At 55.0% G+C, this 18,731-nt stretch overlaps 2 protein-coding genes across 4 annotated transcripts in view; both read right to left on the bottom strand.

Moving 5' to 3' along the window:
- Positions 1-302: 302 nt before the first annotated feature.
- SLC22A7 (solute carrier family 22 member 7) lies at positions 303-5,571 on the bottom strand. 3 transcript variants are annotated; one of them, XM_006100569.3, is made up of 10 exons: positions 5,109-5,571; positions 4,407-4,510; positions 4,118-4,272; positions 3,850-4,018; positions 3,013-3,136; positions 2,608-2,717; positions 1,995-2,209; positions 1,741-1,849; positions 794-1,000; positions 303-386 (listed from the first exon to the last, which is right to left on the bottom strand). In XM_006100569.3, the coding sequence occupies exons 1-10, from the start codon at positions 5,568-5,570 to the stop codon at positions 344-346; spliced, it is 1,698 nt and encodes a 565-aa protein (XP_006100631.1). In that variant the 5' UTR covers position 5,571; the 3' UTR covers positions 303-343. The 3 variants fall into 3 exon arrangements, with proteins under 3 accessions (XP_006100631.1, XP_023619906.1, XP_023619907.1); XM_023764138.1 differs by having other exon boundaries at positions 344-398; XM_023764139.1 differs by having other exon boundaries at positions 344-398; positions 4,407-4,534; positions 5,109-5,504.
- An 11,008-nt stretch (positions 5,572-16,579) lies between these two features.
- The window catches only part of TTBK1 (tau tubulin kinase 1), a 35,521-nt gene continuing 33,369 nt past the window's right edge, over positions 16,580-18,731 (bottom strand). Inside the window, exons 13-14 of the mRNA XM_023764132.1 lie at positions 17,528-18,723; positions 16,580-16,967 (exon numbers count right to left, since the gene is read on the bottom strand). Coding sequence (XP_023619900.1) covers positions 16,580-16,967; positions 17,528-18,723 — 1,584 coding nt within the window. The remainder of the gene's footprint in view (positions 16,968-17,527; positions 18,724-18,731) is intronic.

The following is an 18,731-nucleotide window of genomic DNA, read 5'->3' as shown; positions in this document are numbered from 1 at the left end:
ACTGAGGCTCCAAAAGGGAAATGCCCAAGGTCACACAGCAAATCAGTGGTAAAGGTCAGATCAGAAGCCAGCACCAGACTCAGTGGCTTCCCATTCGGGGCTCATCCCACAGCTCCATATCGCTGCCCCAACCCAGGGGGAACCTTTATTTATAGAATCCGCTTAGCCAAGAGAGAGGTACCAGAATTCTCCAGCAGTCCACTGCATTTTGGAAGTCACTCTGTTGCTAGCAGTTGGATGAGCACAGAGAGTGGCGTTGGTGGCAAATCCAACCCTGAGCAGGGGGCTCAATGCCCCCAGCCCTGGTCCAGAACTTCTGTGGAGTGCCTGCTCCTGAGACCACTCAGTCATGGACCTGCTTCATGGGCATCTGTTCCTCCTGAAGGCTGGACGGGGCATTGGGGAGGAAGGAGTCGTGAATAATGGTGGGGTTTAGCCCCTGAGTCTACCACCCCAGCCTTCCCCATTAGTGCTGACCTAGGGTTTCCCCAATTCTTGGTATATAAATGTGTGTACTCCCACAAGGGACTCCTACACATGCTTATACACATCCCTGATGTACAGGTATACCTGAGTGTGCATACATCCACCTCTTCCTAGACAGTCTTAGGTATTTATGTACACACACATGGATATGGACTTGAGCATGCTTTTATACACACAATTTACATACTTTAGGTCATGCACCAATGCATACTTGCATAGATGTACCAGATACAGACATGTCTTCCTCTGAATCCTACCTAAGGTGTCAGGTACCTGAGCACCCATACCCACATGCAAGTATACACACCTCTTCCCCTCCACATCCTGGATGGTCTCTGGCAGCTGTGCCTTCCTTGTCTCTGGCAGCAGGAGGGCAGTGCAGGCAGCCAGCAGGGCAATCCCCCCATAAGTGAGCTTGGGCAGTGACAGCCATACTCCATCCAGCAAAGCCGCCAGTGGAGCCAAAGAGCCTCCAAGCCGGCCTACCAGTGCAGTCAGCCCCATCCCTGTCTGTCTGTTCAGAGAAAGGATGGGGGAGGGGTTGGTGCTCACAGCTACTTGGAGTCATGCCTCATGGGGCTCTCCCCGGGCTGGCAGGGAGTACCCCTGTTGGTACCCCCTTTTCTCCCCAGACAGCTAAGAAAGCTGAGGCTCCTTTCGGGTGGTCTTCCTACCCACCCCTGGCCAAGGCCCCCCCAAGTCAACACCCACCAGAGGAGGGGGCCCCCATTCTGACAGAGTATCAGTCAGGTATCATTGAAGGAAAAGGGGGTGGGGAAAAGCAGTGTGGAAGGAAGAGGGCCAGCAGCTCATAGATTATGCCATGTTGTCAGAGGAGGTGCAAGGTTTTCTAATCATACTCGGCTGCCTACATGCCGCCTCCTCACCTGCCAATAGCTAGTTGAAAGGGGCCAGGCCTTATGTCCAGACACAACTCCCCAGGGCAGCTCTGCCTGGGCTGCGGGGAGATGGGATGGGATGGGCAGACGGGGCTTCTGGCCACTGCTTTCTTTTAAAGGAGGCCCACAGACGTCTGGCCTCCCTCAGGGTCACTTAGTGAAGAAGATAAAATGGCCCACCTTCTCCCAGATTGAGGCCAACGGAGGCTCTGATTAACTCCGTATTCTGAGTGCTGTGCAGGGAATGGGTGAGAGGGACGGGGGTGCAGTGTGTTGTGTGTATGTGGGGGTGTTGGGAAGAGATGAGACTAACAAACCTTCTCCCCAGGGTTGCCTGGACTCGGGCTCCCCTCACCTGAGCACAGTCGGGTACAGCTCCGAGGTGAACAAGTAGACAGTGGTGAAGGCAGCTTCGGAAAACCCTTTCCCGGTCACCGCCAGGGCGGTGCTCCAGTACACCTTCTCTGGAGGAGAGGGTTCAGGACAGAAGGCGGAGTCTTTAGGGAGGGCACACGTCATTGGCCTGGAGCCGAGGCTTCTGGGAAAGGGCGGGGGCTCTTGGCCAGGAGGCGGGGCCTGGGCGAGTGGGCGGGGCCGGGCCAGGCTCACCGGTGGGCACCAGCAGCCTGAAGCCCAAGGTGAGGGCAGCGCCCAGCAGCATCCCTGCCTGTGTGAGGCGGCGTCCGGCGTGGCGCACCGACAAGTAGACCAGCAGCTTGGCGGGCAGCTCCACGGCCCCGAACAGCAGCTGCGTCTGGTACATGTTCAGCCCCAGCCCCGATATGTCCAGGCTCAGGCCGTAATAGGAGAAATTCACTCCAAACCTGAGAGGGGTCACAGTGCCACTCAGGGGCCTCCTTCCCACCCACCTTGTCCTCTCAGGGAACTTGGCCTTTAGGAGAGACCACCTCCCCCTTGTGGCCAAAGCTTCTTTGCCTAATCTTCACAGCAACCCTTCGAGGTAGGTACTAACAGCGTCCCTTCTACCTGTCCAAGGTCTCCCAATAAGGAAAGGGAAGAGCCTGAATTTGAACCCACGTGACTGATGCCTGCTCCATCTTCTGACCTTCCAGAGCCCCATCCCCCCCATCCCCACCCCCACCCTGCTCTCCACAGTTATAGTTTACTTGTCCCGTTTCCTGTTATACTCAGCATCATCCTGAAGTCAGCTGCTCCCTCCGCACCCCCCACCCCCACCCCGCCAGGCCAGCCCCCTCCTCACCACACCATCATGCAGCACAGTGAGATGTGTCGGAGCCGCGGGGTCCGCAACAGGTCCAAGTAGGAAGGTCTTCGGACCACCCGCTCTGCAGCTGCTACTTTGCGCAGGGCCTGGTGGGGGAGGAGAGTTTGTGACATGGAGTTGACGTGTGGCCTTAGCAAGGCACATTGCTCTCTCTGGGTCTCTATTCCCCCCTTCTGCACTGGAGGGGAGAGATGGATGCACATGGGAGCTGAGCAGGGTAAACCGCCCAGGGTGTGGCCCGCCAGAGGATATCCTGGGAGAACTCTACATTGGACCAGGGAGCTTTTCCTGCACACACGGTGGGCCCCAGGAAGGGAGTGCTTGACACACGCCACACACACACATGTACTTGCATGCTCTCACACACACATTCACCCTCACCTCCAGGCTCAGGCTGTCCTCACCCACAGGCCGCCCATTGAGCCTGGCACAGCAGAGCAGGTACCTGTGGGCCTCCTCCACACGGCCCTGAGTCAGAAGCCAGCGTGCAGACTCAGGCACCCACCTGAGGGACAGCAGGAGGCCCTTCAGTCAGCACCCTAAGTCATGTCTCCCTCCTGGGCACACCACAAGCTGCTTCTCAGCCTGCAGCATCTTCCCAACCCTCCTCACCTGATGAACTTTTATTCGTTTTAAGGCCCAACTTAGAAGCCACCTTTCCCCAGGCCTAGGTTCTCCATAGTCCGGGAGTCACTTTTCTATTCAACCGAATTGGTGTCACCCTCAAGACCTCAGCCCCCAGGACCAGCCACCCACTTCTCCCACAGGTGACAGGAGGGCATAGGATGAATGACAGACAGACCCAGAGGTGTCATTCAGAGCCAGCTCATTTGGGGGAGGCAATGAAATGCCCACACTGCCCGGCCTTCCCTCTACTTGGCCTTCCTACCTCCATGCTGGCTCTGTCCTCCAGGGCACCAGCCTCAGTTTGTGCTTGGCTCTGTCTCTCATGTCCCTCTTGCATCCATCTCCATCTGCCTCTCTGAACCTGCCTTTCAGTCCTGGTCTCTGTCACTCACTCTCTCTCACTGGTCTGTCTCTCTCTCTATCTCTCTATATTTTGTTTTGTGTTTCTCTGCATCTCATGTATTGGTCTCTGTCTCTGGGTCACGGATTGTTTTTCATTCTCTTTGTCTCAATCTCACTGTCTTCGAATCTCAGCCTCTGATTATTCTGTCTCTGGCTTCTTCTCACTCCCCAGCTGCCCACAGGCCTCACCAGAGGCTGATGATGCCTGGGACGCAAGGCAAGGTGACAGCCAGCAGAAGCCATCGCCAGTCCCGTATCAGGTACCCGACCAGGGCCAGCAGCATCACGCCCCCCGTCCAGAAGGTGCTGCTCAGGACCCCTGCCACGGTGCGGTGTCCCACGTCCAGCCACTCCAGCTCTGTCCACAGCCAGAGACAGGAGGACAGTTAGCCAGGGACCTATGGCTCAGTCTCACCCTCCAGCCCTGTGGGCCCTGCCCGTTCTTTGCCTGCCTCACCCAGTGGCATCACGATGATGGTGAAGCCAGCCAGGGCTGTGCCAGTGAGGGTGCGGGTGATGACGAACATGATGTAGCTGACTGAGGCTGCAGTTGCCAGGCCCATCCCCAGGGCACTCACATAGGCCACCAGCAGCAGACGGCGCCGCCCAAACCTACACGGGGGTCATGCAGAGTTAGTTCCCTGCAGAGAGGAGGTCCCAAGACAGAGGCAGACTAGGCCCAGACCCCAGCTAGTGGGAGAAGGTTCTCCACCCCACTCCCTTATTAACCCCCCACCTCACCCCACCTGTCAGACAGGTATCCGAAGGCCACAGCCCCCACCAGCACACCGACGAAGAAGAAGGTAGAAGTGGCTCTGTTCAGGCCTTTCTGCTCACACACCAGGTCCCACTGCAGGGACAGGCAACGAGGGGCCTCCCATGGGCACAGGCCCCTCTCCAACTGGCACCAACCCCTCCACTCCAGACCCTGGGTACTTCTGAGGTCAGCTGTGCCATCCTTGTACCTCCATGTCAGATAATGAACCTCTAACTATTCCCCTCAGCTTGGGGGTGGGAGACTTTGTCCCTCCCCAACCTGCAGCTGCAGCTTCTTCCCATGGAAGGCCTTGACTATGACAACAGGAGGCCTGTATATCCCCAGAGAGATTCTTTCCCCACCTGCATGCACCTCCATTTACAGACAATTCTGTAAATCCTAGACCAGGGCCCAAATGAGGCAGAAAGAGAAGGAGGCTTCTGTTGTTTCTCCACCTCTTACTGCAGAAACACCCTTCTCAACTCTCAGCCCCAGCTCCCTAGAGCTACCTCAGCCCTTTCCTGCCGTAATTACCTCCCAATTAATAATAGCAGCTCGCATGTATGGGCTCCTTACTACAACCTCTGTGCTTTAAATTAATATGTTGACAGAGGGGAAAACTGAGACTCCGAGAAGTAAAGTAATGAGACCCATCCCACCCACGTGTCCCCCAGCCTCCTGGCTCAGGTACCTCCGTTGCAATGGTGGAGGAGAACTCCGAGTGGTCGTACTCCCAGCCCTGAGGGCATGGCACTGTGGAGGGCTCACCCTGCAGCTCCCCACGACTCTGCCCTTCTCCCCCCAACGTAGTGTTGGGGAGGGCCTGGGTGTAGGCGAAGTGGAAGCAGGAGCTGAGTGTGCCATCCGACTCCCGGGGAAGATGGGCCTCCAGCCACATGTCCTGGCTGAAGTTGGCAGGAGCACCAGGCAGGACACAGTGGTGGGCAGGCACAGCAGCCAGGAAGATGGGCAGGAGGAAGTTCATGGGTAGCAGAATTCGGGGCAGGGCCAGCAGGGCCACATTCCGCAGTTGGAAGGGGCCAAAGCCACCCACCTGGTCTAGCAGCTCCTCGAATCTCATGCCACCCACAAATAACTGTCCCCCGTGTGGGCTCCCTATGTAGTAGTCAGCACAGCTCAGTCCACCCACCATATGGACCCTTGGACTCTGGAGGCGGGAGCAAATAGACTAATGGGCGGAGAGCCTGCAGCCACAATCCAGCCCTTGGAGGCTGGCCCAGGACTGGGCCTTCCCTGGCCACCTTGGGATCCCTGCCTGTGCAGCCCAGTGTCTGTGAGGGAGGGGGCTGCCATCCATTCAGGAGTCACTGACTCCATGGCTCTGGGACTTACATATTAGTGCTCAGGGACTAAGTGGGGTAACCGTGGGCTGCCATGATGGGTAGCTGGGTATGTAGGAGCTGAGCCCATAGCCCCTTGATCAGCAGAGCTTCAAGGGTCCCTAAGAAGAGGAGTCTCCTGGGCATGGTGCCAGCCCTCCTTGGATGCCCTTTGTCCTATGAAACCCAGGTGAGCCTTGCCTATTTGCAACCACAGCCTGGACAGCAGCCCAGGATTCAAAACCAGGTGAAGGGTTTTTACTCCTGAGCTACGAGTGTTCTCTGTACCCTGTCAGATTTATGTCCCCACCTGGAGCTTATGCCCTGGCCTGAGACACACCTGGAACCACACTGAGCAGCCTGGCCAGTCTGGGGATCCCAGACGCATCACCCTCCCCCTTCTTCACTCAGGGGCTCTTCCTATACACACAGTCCCTCCTGCCTGCCCCCACCCCTATTTCCAAGAGCTTCCTAGATTACCCCGAGGGCGTGGTAAGGAAGGAGAGGGGTTGCCGTAGTTAAGTGTAATGCCTAAGACTCGGCCTGTGTCTGTCTTCCCCACTTAGTTCTCTCATCGCCCTGCCACAAAAGCACAGCAGAAACCAGCAATGTCAAGTGTTTCTGATCTGATTCTCCAAACACCAGGTCGGCAGAGCTGGGAAGTTATCAAAGTGTGTTCCAAGGGCTCCAGATTTCTAAGCAAATAGGCTTCTTCTTCTTTTTTAAAATATATTTTTATTGATTTCAGAGAGGAAGAGAGAGGGAGAGAAACATCAATGATGAGAGAGAATCATTGATCGGCTGCCTCCTGCACACCCCACACTGGGGATCAAGCATGCAACCTGGGCATGTGCCCTGACCAGGAATCAAACCATGACCTTCTGGTTCTGAGGTTGATGCTTAACCACTGAGCCATGCCAGCTGGGCAGCAAATAGGCTTCTAAGGGCCCAAGTTTTCCAAAAAAAAAATTGAAAATGATAAATTTCATGTAGCCCCCACTTTGAACAGATAAGGCAATGGGGTGTGTGGCTTGCTGGGATCACACGGTGACTCAGCAGCAGAACTGAAGAGGGACTAGGACCCCTGACTCTGGCCCAGGCCTTTGACCTCAGCTGCGGAGCTGGGGATGTTCCAGTCTGCACTGGGCTGGGCTCCCTCACAGAGCTCTGAGGAAAGGGCTATTCAGTGACACGGTGTGTTCATGGTGGTATAACAGGCGTGGGGGTGAGGGCAGTGATTTGGAGGTGGTGACAGGAGGTGATAAAAGTAAGAGATATTTGTTGAGTCTCTAGTGCTACCCCACTAGAGTGAGGTACAAAGATGTGTCAGACACAACCCCTGCCCTCAGTGAGGGTGCGGTCTAGCAGGAGGGTTCAAATGAGTTACATAAACCTTCCTAACTTGTCTCACCCCTTTCAACCCACTCTCCACATACCTGCCACAATGAACATTTCAGAACAAATGTTACAGAGGAGTGTCTCTGCTTAAAGCCTTCCCCATCTCTCACTGCTGGAGGGTGAAAGTCTGCTGGAAGCTGGTCCATCCTTGTTGCTTGACACAGTCACTGCATGGAAGAAACATCTGCACAGCATATGTTTCAAGGTATCTGGCGTATACGGCATACTGTTCTTAATGTTTGCTCCCCCTTTTTTAGTGCTATGTGTTATAACCAGAACCACCTCCCTGAGAAAGGTTGTTTCCCCAGGTGGGGATTTTTCCCTGGAGTTAGGGATTAACAGGACTAAAGAAGAGAATAAATCAGTAAAACTCTCTAGTGTTACAGAAATACCATGTACTACTTATGAAGAACTTGGACTAAGACTGTTGGCAATAAATTTGGGACTTGTTGGGCCCACATCCCCAGGGGTCTGCCACCAGAAAAAGCACCAAAGCCTATACCCCTGGAGACTCACCGACACAGGGCAGTCCCAGGGAAGGCAAGCAGGGAGGCTGGAAGGACATAACCTTTACTGAGTAGGATAATCTCCTTCAGTCACTTCCTTGTAGCTTATCAGTAGAGCAATAGAATAGTGACCTTGGAATAGCCCTTATAACGGAACACAGAGATTAACCTACACAAGATCAAAAACAACAGAACTAGATAGAGACAGGATTTTTGGCAAAGGTCAGATAAGAAACTATGGAAATGAAACAAGGAACTGTAGAAGGTTACCCAAAACACCATGATGTGATTATAGAGGCATGCTTATAGGATCAAATGTTATAAATACAGATGTAACAGGACAATAAAGAGAGAACCCAACTATGCTGATGATCTGAACGCTACTTCTGTGTCCTTCATTATTCGCCGACTCCGTCCACACCTTTGGGAACCCCCAGACCTGCTGGGGCTGGACCCCAACAAAAGTCCAACTCCCTAGCATGACCCATATGACTCCAAGACTGGCTTCTCTCCACCTGCCTCTGGCCCCTCCCAACAAGGCCCCCTTCCCTCCAGTTCCCCAAACACACCAGCCTGTTGGCACCTCACACCTTGCACCACTGGCCTCCATCTTATTCCTCTGGTGGATGCCCAAGGCATTCTGGAGACCAGCTCAAGGATAAGACCACTCCTGTCCCATTTGCTATCACTCACATGTGATCCCACACTGTCGGTTCCTCCCTCATTTAATATTATCTACACTAATAAAAGATAAAGATGCTAATTGACCACAACTTCACTACGCCCTAAGCCACGCCCACCAGCCCATCAGAGCGACTATATGCAAATTAACCCAACCAAGATGGCAGCCGGCAGCCACAGAGCTGGAGCAAGCAGGAGGCTTGGTTGCCCGGGCGATGGAGGAAGCCAAGCTTCCCGCCAGCCTTGAGCCAACTGTGGCCTTCGCTCATGGCAACAAAGTTTTAATTATAGAAAATAAACAAATCCCAGATACCTGCTTCCAGCCAGCCTCCACTGGGAGGTTGGTGGCTGGGGGCTGTGGCCAGCCTGCAAACAGCCATCAGCCACTCACCCAGGATGGCCACATCCTCATGGGGTGAGGGTCCCCGCTGGGGGGCTTAGCCAGCCTGAAAACAGCCCTCAGCCCCTCACCCAAACTGGCCAGGCACCCCAGCAGGACCCCCCCCACCCTGAAGGGGGTCTGGCCAGTCTGAAAAAGGCCCTCAGCCCCTCACCCAGGCTGCCCAGGCACCCTAGTGGGGACCCCCACACTGAAGGGGCTGTGGCCAGCCTGCAAACAGTCATCAGCCCCTCACCCAGGCTGGCCAGGCACTCTGTATAATAGAAGGGTAATATGCAAATGGTAATAGTGATGTGGTTATGAGGGCAGTTGTGATGATGAGGATTGTATAGACGGTACTGATGGTGGTGGTGGTTGTAGTCATGAAAGTGGTGGTAATGGTGATAGCAATGATGGTGGTGGTGGAGCCTAGTTTGGGAGACGGGTATCTGTGATTTGAGTGACGATGGTGCTGGAATGGTGGGTAGGAGAGTCAGAGGTGGGTAAGGGAGATAGTGATGATTATGATAAAATTGATGGTGGTGGTAATGGGTGATGTCACACCACTTTGAGTTTACTACTACATGGGATAAGGAGGAATGCAGAAGATGCCACCTGGGGCTGATGAAAATGCGCTTGTATTATATTTCCTTCTAACCTATGGCCCAATTCCCATGACCTTGCTGACTCTCCACCCCATCACCTCATTACCATGGGCAATGATCAAGCTCCTACATCTGCTGAGGTCTTAGAAGTCGTTTTGACCTCCCTTCAGTATTGAGTTAGTCTCAGCTCTTGTCCTGGTCTTGATGCCAGGACAAGAGTAGCCAATGGGAAAATATTAGCAGGCCCCAGTGTCTGCTGGTCAGAAACATGACACCCTCCACACTCCCACCTTTGTCTCTTTTCTCCAGGGTGTCCTCAAGGGACCTTTCCTCCCATTAACAAAGGCCCCTGCAATGTCTCTGATCTTGTAGCCCCTATGTAGCTAGCTCCTGACTGAGCAAACTTGCTCAAGCCACTTATTTCTCTGTGCCCCTGTCCTCAGAGCTCGCTTGGCCACAGGACAGAAAAGAGAAATATCTTTCTGGGGAAGTGGGGAAGAGGTCGGCCAGGCCCTGGCTGGTTTGGCTCAGTGGATAGAGCGGCCTGTGGACTGAGGGCTCTCAGGTTCAATTCTGGTCCAGACATGCCCGGGTTGCGGGTTCAATCCCCAATGTGGGGCGTGAAGGGGCAGCCAATAGGTGATTCTCTTTCATCATTGATGTTTCTATCTCTTTGTCCCACTCCCTTCATCTCTGAAATCAATAAAAATATATTTTAAAAAATTAAAAAAAGGTCTGCCAGGGGCTGGGCAGGTCCTAACATGTGGAGCATCAGGTAGGCCCTAACTGGGCCTTGGGAAGTGAGTGTGCCCAGCAGGTCTCGGGCTCCTAGGGGGTGGCAGGAGGGTAGGGGATTCTCTGCAAACTTAGTTCTAAAGCCATCCTCCTGGGCACAGCCTACCCCTGCCTCAGACCTGCTCCTGCCCCCTTCACTCCTCTCTCTGCTCCCCAATTCACACCTGTGACCACACTGAACCACAAGCTGTTCTCACACCTTCCCGACTTCCTTGCCCAAGCTGCTCCCTCTGCGAGAATGTCCTCTGCTCTTTACCTGGCTAACTCTTGTTTATCTTTCAAAATTCAGTATAAGGGTCACATTGATCTAAAAGCCTTCCTTGAAGCTCCCAGTCGGGGCTGGGAGTCTGCCTGAACTTTGTGTGTCAGTGTACATAGCACATGTAAAGTGGAAGTTAATTTACAACCCCCTCCTTCCCAGCTCACTGTGCACTGTTTCAATTCCCCATCTCTGGCAGCCTTTGGTGCATGTGGGGCTCAGAAATGGGCTGCAGAATTAACTGGATGAATGAATGATTAAAGGAATGCAAAATAATGAATGAATGATCCATAGAATTCTTTCATTCTCAATAATAAAATAAATTAAAAATAGAACAAGATATAATTTTTCATCTATTTGATTATTCTGGGGATTTTTGCTAGAATTAGACTTAGAAAAGTAACAAACATCAAAGCAAGGATATTAATTGCGGCACTATTTGAAATAGTAAAAACTTGGAAAAAATCTAATGAAAATCAGCATGGAGCTGGTTAAATAGATGAGGAGGTGGAACATTCATGTCATGGACTACTAAGTAGACATTAAGAAGAATGTAAGGGTCCTCATACATTACTAGTGGGAATGTAAATGGTGTGGCCACTGCGGAAAAGCTTCATAATGTCTCAAAATGTTAAACATAGAGTCACCATATGACCCAGCAGTTCTACTTTGGGTATTTTCACAGGATATATACCCAAGAGAAATGAAAACGTATGTCCGCATAAACACTTGTAAACAAATGTTCATAGCAGCATTATTCAGAATAGCCAACAGGGAGAGAAAAAAACCCAAGTCCATGATGAATGGATGAACAAATGTGGTCTATCCATACAGCAGAATATTATTCAGCCATAAAAAAGAATGAAGTACTGATACATGCTACAACATGGATGAACCTTGAAAACATGCTAAGTGAAAGGAGGTGGTTACAAAGAACCACATATTGTGGGATTCCAGTTACATGAAATGTCCAAAATAAAAAAATCTATATAGGGACAGAAAGTAGTAGATTGGTGGTTGCTTAGGTCTGGAGGGGTTGGGGGAAATGGGAGTGATCGCCAGTGGGTGATGGAAATGTTCTGCTACTGATTGTGGTGATGGTTGCACAACTCTAAATATACTATCTCTACATGATCATATTCCATATAGATAGGGGGCTTTCATGTTTTAGTTTATATGCTTTTTAAAAATATATATTTTTATTGATTTCAGAGAGGAAGGGGGAGAGAGAAGGAGAGAGAGAGAGAGAGAGAGGGAGGGAGAGAGAGAGAGAGAGAGAGATCAATGATGAGAATCATTGATCGGCTGCCTCCTGCACGCTCCCTACTGGGGTCAACCCCACAACATGGGCATGTACCCTGACCAGAGATCGAACCCATGACCCTTCAGTCCGCAGGCCGACACTCTATCCACTGACCCAAACCAGCGAGGGCAGTTTATACGCTTTTAGCATTTGCCTTTTTACTGCAAACATGGCTTGCTTTTGACATTTTTGAACAAGGAGGAAGATGAAAGCATGTGAGCGCCTTACTCAAGGCTGGTGAATCAGGCCCAAGAGCCCCCTGGCACCCATGCCGGAGAAAAGGGGGTTCCAGGAGGCCACTGTGGGGTACAGAAGATGGTTACATGGGTTCTGGAATGTTAGAGCTGTGTCTGATGGTCTTCTCAGAGGGAGAGCATGACTTTGGAGCCTGGGCTCTCTTACCTCAGACCCCAAGCAGGGCCAGGAGCCTGCCCTGGGACAGAAATTGTTTATGGTATTACCCAGATGGAAGATTCACACTTAGTGAATGTAGGGTCCAAAATGCAAAAGGTACTGCAAATACACTACTGTAAAGCCCCCTTCCCCCTTGCTTGCCTCCCAGAAGCAATTCGAGACCTCTAACCCATCTAAATAGATGCACATTAGCCCTAGCCAGTTTGGCTCAGTGGATAGAGTGTCGGCCTGTGGACTGAAGGGTCCCAGGTTCGATTCCGGTCAAGGGCACATGCTCAGGTTGTGGGCTCGATCCTCAGTGTGGGGTGTGCAGCAGGCAGCCAATCAATGATTCTCTCTCATCATTGATGTTTCTCTCTCTCTCCCTCTCCCTTCCTCTCTGAAATAAAATATATATTTTTTATAGAAAAAATAAAGAGTTGCACATTATACACACATTTTTTTTACTCTCTTAGAGACCAGTCGAAAGTGTCTACAAAGAGCCACCTCCAGTAGACACTTCACAGTACCAGACAGTGGGGTCCCCATCGTATGGGCGGCTCGATATAATGAGCCCCAACAACCAGGCATTAAGATTACGTCTGAACTTCTGCTTTTACAGGTCCACAGTCTCTTAGCCGAATTCTTTACAATTCAAACACATGTGTATATAATATTTAAAAAGGCAATTCAGTGTATATGCCATACATTATGAAAACCCCTCATAGAATCTAAGACAGCACTCCATAATCACATTATTATTTCCACTGCAAACATGTATGATAAGTGGAATTAATACAGCCCGGCAAGTTTGGCTCAATGTTTGAGTGTTCACCTATAACCAGGAGGACTCAGTTCGATTTCCGGTCAGGTACATGCCTGGGTTTTGGACTTGATCCCTGGTGGGGGGGGGGGGGGGGCGGTGCAGGAGGCAGCCGATCAAACATTCTCTCTCATCATTGATGTTTCTCTCTAACCCTCTCCTTTCCTCTCTGAAATCAACAACAAAAAATTTTTTAAAGGAAAAAATATTATAAATTTTTTTAAAAAGACTACAAATAGTCTTGTCAGAGACTTGTGCCAAAATAATGGAAAAACTTCCAGTTTTCAGAACTTTTTGGGCTTCAGAATTGAGGTGAGGCTTTGTGGAACTGTACAGAGAATGCTGCAATGAATACTTTTAGACACTCAATCTTGTGAGTTTAGGATACCTTTCTAGAAGGGCTGAGCCACAGGCGGCGTTCATTTGTGATTTTCATAGATTTTGCTAGAATAGTGACCACTGTTCTTCCTTGCCTGTGAGCTGTTGTACTTCATGGTTTTCCAAACACGCTCATTTTTATCTGTTAACTGCTGGGCACTGACAATTTTCCTCCCTTCCTCTCTGCACAAAGCTAGACTGAGAGTCTCTGGCCCTTGGTCAGACAGCCAAGCGAGCGGAGAGGGCGCAGCTTTGCCATCAGAGGCAGCAGGAAGTCCCTCCCACCAGTGCGACCCTGAGCGGGTTACCTGCATCCTCCAAGCTTCCGTTTCTGCTGGTAGAGACAATCCGCCTCCATGACAGTCCGTCCACGGCCACACTTGCCCACCAACTTGTGCTCTTCTCTCCTGCCACCCCCAGCCCAGGGCCTGGTCTCTGCCCTCTCCCCCGAAGGAAGAAGAGTCCAGGCCAACAGAAAGAAAGGTCCACAGGCTTTTTAATGGTGTGATGGCTACTTCCCTTCTGAGACCCGATCTAATCATGACAGCGGCTTCCAGGATGTTGGGGTCGGGGTGGACAGGTGCAGGTGGGCAGAGGCCATGCAGTGACTGGGGGCGGGTGTTACATTCTGTTTGGCATGTAAACATTCTTCTGTGGCTTCCCTGGAGAAGGGGAGGGCAACTCCCTGTCCCCAACCCCAGCCCACCGGGGCTGGTCCCCAGAGAAGACTGAGCAAGCCAGGCCCCTGTGAGGAGCTAGGAAGGGGAGCGCCCATGTGTCTGGGGTACAGCCTTCTCCTGCACCCTCTTGGTGCACAGTGAGGCTGGGAGGGAAGGCATGTCTGGGGTGGGCTGCCCCGCATCTGAGCCAGTGACAGGGGCTGTGATGAGGAGGAAGTGCTGGAGTGCGGTGGTGGTGGTGGTGGTGGTGGTGGTGGTGTGACACTCTGACAGAGAAGGGGCTCAGGACCTGCAGAGCTTGGTGGAGGGGATGGGTGCTCAAGGGAGAAGAGGCTGCAGCTGGGGGTGGGACACTGGGAGACATGGTTTCCTCTGCCCTGGATCCTTCCTGGGGAGAGAAGCAGAATCCTCTAGCCTCCTCCCACACGCGCCCCTGCTCCTCCTCCCCAACTCTGGTGACATTCAATGACGCAGCGGCCTGAGGTCAGTTAGGAGCCCTGGGGAGGTCTGGTTTCCCAAGGACAGACAGGGTTTTGCAGCTCTGCCCACCTTCGGTGCTGGGTGAAGCAGGACGGTAGGATGGGCCTGGGCTCTCTCAGGTCACCCCCTTTTCCTCCCAACACCAAACCAGGCTGTTGTTGGTCCTGGGGCAGGGGTGAGGCTGGGGCCCTACATTCACAGTTCGGTTGGTAGCAAGGAGCAGGCCCAGGACCTGGGTACCAGGGGTCACGCCCTGGTCCCCACCTGGCAGGAGCTGATTGTCATTCAGAGAAGCTCTAGGTGGGAGGGCATGGCCCCTCCTCCACCCCCTCTGCTGGACCCAGAGGGCAGTAGAGGTCTTGGGAGGGTCTCGGGTTGACAAAGAGGGCTCTGTCCAGAGAGGTTTCCTGAGTGTTCTGGGAGCTTCTGAGTCAGCGTGGGGTGGACCTCAGGGGCTGTCCACCCTGGAGTCCTCCCCTAGGCTGGTCTGCAGAGATGCCACCACCTCGGCATAAAAGCAGCTGCCCAAGCCTGCTGACTCTCCATGAAGGGCTTCAGCGGGCATCACCAGGCTGCTCCCTGGGTCAACTTCCTCGTGGGCATCCTTCCAAGCGATGGTGGCTGGGTGCTGCCAGATCACTGGCGCATAGCAGGGGCCTTTCTTCCTCTTTCCCTGGTTGTCTTGCCTTGTTCTCCATGACCCGGGGTAGAACAGAAGGGGCAGGTCAGGGGACAGAGGCTGTGGGTGCTGAGCATGGAGGAGGCCTGCCAGGACCTGTCCCAGATAAACAGGGTTGGCTGTCCCTTCTGCAGCCAGGGTACTGGTTGGCCCAGATGTGGGCAGTTGAGGCTTGTGATGAGCCGGGGTGAGAACTATGCAGGAGCCAGACCTAGGAGGAGGCCCCATATCATTCATGGAGCAGAGCAGTCCTCCCATCTCTGCAGGGACAGCTCGGCTGCATGGTGTGGGCTTATGACAAGAGGGATGAGCTAAGGGTGAGCTAGGGGAGGAGAGGACTTGGGCTGGACCCATCACACAAGCATACAATCTGGAAGTTAGAAGGGCCTTTCTGCCTTGAGTCCAGGGCCAGCTGTCATCTGTCTGTATGTCTGTCTGTTTCTGCTCTCTCTGCCCACAGGGGGACATGATGGTCACAGCCAGGAGAACAGGGAGGGTGGCCTGGCCAGAACTGTGTCCCTGAATCTCCAAAGGGCCAGCAAGAGATGATGACCAGCCACTCTCCACGTGAACCCCGGAGAGAAGGGAGTTGGCTGAAACTGCAGGAGGCCGAGATTGAGTTCGGATGGCAACCAAGGAAATTCCGGATGCGGAGGGGTCCTGAGCCCCTAGATGGGGGGCCAAAGACCAGCGAAACTTCTTTAAAGCCCTCCCTCCCACTTCCCACTGGGAAAATACGGGGCCCAGGGCAAGGCAGCCCACACCCTGTGGCTCCCCCCTGAAGCCCCCACCCCAGATACAGGGGGTGGGGGGACTTGCACTTTAGAGCAACCCCCACACCTGCTCACTGCCTTCCCACAGGGTTGTCCAGGATGGAGCTCTGGGGCAGGTCATACCTGCCCCCTCACACCTGAGTAGACCAATGGCCCTAGGTCCCACCTCCCCAGCCCCAAGTCTGGCAGCTGAGAAGAGGTCCTTCCCAGGAGACGGTGGGGTTGGCCTCTAGGGAAGGCTGGAGCCTCCACTTGGGGAAATTGAGGCTGCCTTTCTGAAAGGGGGGCTTTGGCTGGAAGAGGGTTGGGAGGAGGGAAAGGCTCTGTAGGAGGTGTGAGCAGAGGTGTGTTGGGGGTGGAGCATGGAGAGCAGCAGACGCCTGGCGGGAGAGCGGGCTGTCCGGACTAGTGGGGTCCTCCGAGTCGAGTGGCTGAGCCTTCCCGGCGGAGGGGCGGCAGGAGGTGGGAGGTGCCTGGGGAAGGGAGGGAGGCGAGCTCTACCCCTGCGGCGAGGCGCCCCCCACCGGTGGAGCCTGGCTGGGGCGAGCACGGCGGGTGCAGGCAGGAAGCTGGGGCCGCGGGTGGCGCGTCGGGCGCGTAAAGGCTGTGCTGGGAAGCTGTTCCAGTGTGGCCGGCTGCGGGTTGGGGGCTGGAGTGAAGGGTGGGGGCCCACGCAGAGCCCGCGCGTCATTATCTGGCCCCGGCCCGGCCCTCCGCGACACCTGCCCGGCCTTTGGTTGCTGCGCGCTGAGTCTGGAGTTTCCCTCTGGGTCCTTTCTTGGGCCCCCCTAGGGAGGGGGTGCCATCGGGCTCGGCCCGGGCCTGTGAAGCGCCTCGGGGTGGGGGCCCTCCAGGCCGGGCCTGGTGCGAGGGTGAGGGGCTCTCTTTGCGGGACAGGGACTGGCTGCGGGGGGACGCGCTGGAATTGCGCGCGGTGGAGGCAGGGAGGCCCGGACTGCGCGGGGCTGGGGGCCTGGTGCTGGCTTGGCCTCGCCCTGGGCCCTGGCCCCGGCCAAGGGGCTGTTTGGGACGGAAGTCGGCAGCAATGGCCGACCCTGGAGGCTTCTGCAGCTGGAGCCTGCGGGAGGAGGAGGGGGAAAAGAAGAGGAGGGGGGAAAGCAGAGACATTTTCAGAATCGCAATGAGCCCTAGAGTCTTGTATCCACAGACCTGGTGGAGACCTGGCACAGAAATAAACTGGGCCTATTGCCCAGGGAGGACTTCTAGGGGCCGCACACTCCCCAGCTGCTGCCGGAAGCGCTCCCTGCAGGCTTTCTCCGGCATCTTTATATATCCTTGTTTATATTCATATGAATGAAGTTTTCTCCTGACTATTCTGGGCTTTCTCCTTTGGCTTCAGATGCCCCATGACACACCAGAGGCCCCCATCAGCCTTTCCCAAACCTGGTCTCCCTGGCACCCCTCCAGGCCTGCTCACTGTCTCCACCGCCTTGAGCCCAGGGACAGGACTGGGACGGAGTCAGAAGAGAGACTCAGTTGGTGGTGGACAGGAGGTACATTCGAGGGGCCTTCCTGAGTCTTCGATAGCCCCTGACCTTAGCCCTGGGGAAGTCCCTGCTGGTGGAGGCCTTCTGTGGTCGCCCTCTGCCCACCCTGGGGCTGGCAGTGGTTTCTCACCTGCTGGTGATGGCTGTGTCCGATGCTGGGGCCGCACCATGGGGTCTGCCAGGGGACTGCTGGGCTGGGGCAGGCGTGGGCATGCGGATGCTGATGGGGCGGGGAATCCGGCTCCGGGTGGCAGCCGCCCGCCCGGCCTTCCTGGGCACCGAGGGCTCAGAGGCGGGCATGTCCTCCTCGGAGCCTGTGCCCGAGAACGTCTCAGAGGCGCGGCGCTGCTCCTCGCTGGAGGAGGAGGAGGCCCCAGAGGCCAGCCGCAGCAGCAGGCGGCCCTGCCTCTTCTCCATCACCAGCCGGGCCAGGTCCTGCTGGGGTCTCCCCCGCTTGCTCCACCGCTCTTTGGCCGACAGTGAACCCGAGGGCTCCGAACCAGTGTCCTCCTCCGACAGCAGCACAGGGATGCGGCTCCTGCAGCGAGGGCCTGGCATGGCACGGTGGCTGGGGGAGATGGTGGCCAGTTTCTCGGGGTCTGGTTCCAGCGGGGATGCTGGGGCTGGCCCATCGACAAGGGGTGATCCACTGGGCAGTGAGTCCATGGCCACCTCCATGGGGGTGTCCCCAGGAGGGCCAGGCAGGGCACAGCTCTCCAGCCCTGACTGGGCAATACCGTTCTCCAGGGGCACAGAGGTCCCCTCCTCTGCAGCCCTCCCCTCAGAGGGCACCTCCTGGCCCAGCTCGCCCCCAGAGCTGAGCTCCTCCGGCCGTGAGGCTTGCCCACCGGAAGACATGACGTTGAGGTGGGTTTTCTCTGCAATGTGTACGAAGGTCCTCTCAACTTTGGTGAAGGGTGAGGAGGTGACTGCCACTCCCCCGGCCCCTGCGGTGACCGCCCCGGTCCCCAGCCCCGTCCCAGGCCCGGGGGGCTTGGGCTCAGACTTGAGGATGGAGGACAGGGTGCCTGGCTCAGACACGTCCAGCTGGCTGCCGGTGGGCTGGGGCCGCTCGTTCTGAGGAGTGAGGGCAGCCAGGGTGCCCAGGTCAGGGTCAGGGGCCAGGTCGGCAGTGACAGGCGACTTCTTCATGTCACCAGGGGAGACGAGCACCAGCGTTTTGGAGCCCTCCTCAGGCTCCAGGTCCCCGTCAGCCATGGAGGCCCGGCCCCTGGACTCCTTCTGGTCATCAGCCAGCAGCGTGGACGGGGCGCCCTCCTGGCTCCGGTCGGTGCTCCTCTCGCTCCCCTCACTGCTGGAGCCACTGCGAGGCC

Source organism: Myotis lucifugus, unplaced genomic scaffold, assembly GCF_000147115.1.
Source record: "Myotis lucifugus unplaced genomic scaffold, Myoluc2.0 scaffold_318, whole genome shotgun sequence".
NCBI classification, from domain to species: Eukaryota; Metazoa; Chordata; class Mammalia; order Chiroptera; family Vespertilionidae; genus Myotis; species Myotis lucifugus.
The sequence above is the reverse complement of the archived record's forward strand: the minus strand, read 5'-3'. Positions and strand labels throughout refer to the sequence as shown.

What these genes read in the sequence shown, in the direction of transcription:
- SLC22A7 (XM_023764138.1), bottom strand. Translation starts at nt 5,570, where the DNA reads ATGGTGGGTGGACTGAGCTGTGCTGACTACTACATAGGGAGCCCACAC. An exon ending in CCTCCACCATTGCAACGGAG is followed by an intron (nt 4,511 to 5,108) that starts GTACCTGAGCCA and finishes CTGTCCCTGCAG; the next exon opens with TGGGACCTGGTGTGTGAGCA. An exon ending in CTGTACCCGACTGTGCTCAG is followed by an intron (nt 1,001 to 1,740) that starts GTGAGGGGAGCC and finishes TTCTCTGAACAG; the next exon opens with ACAGACAGGGATGGGGCTGA.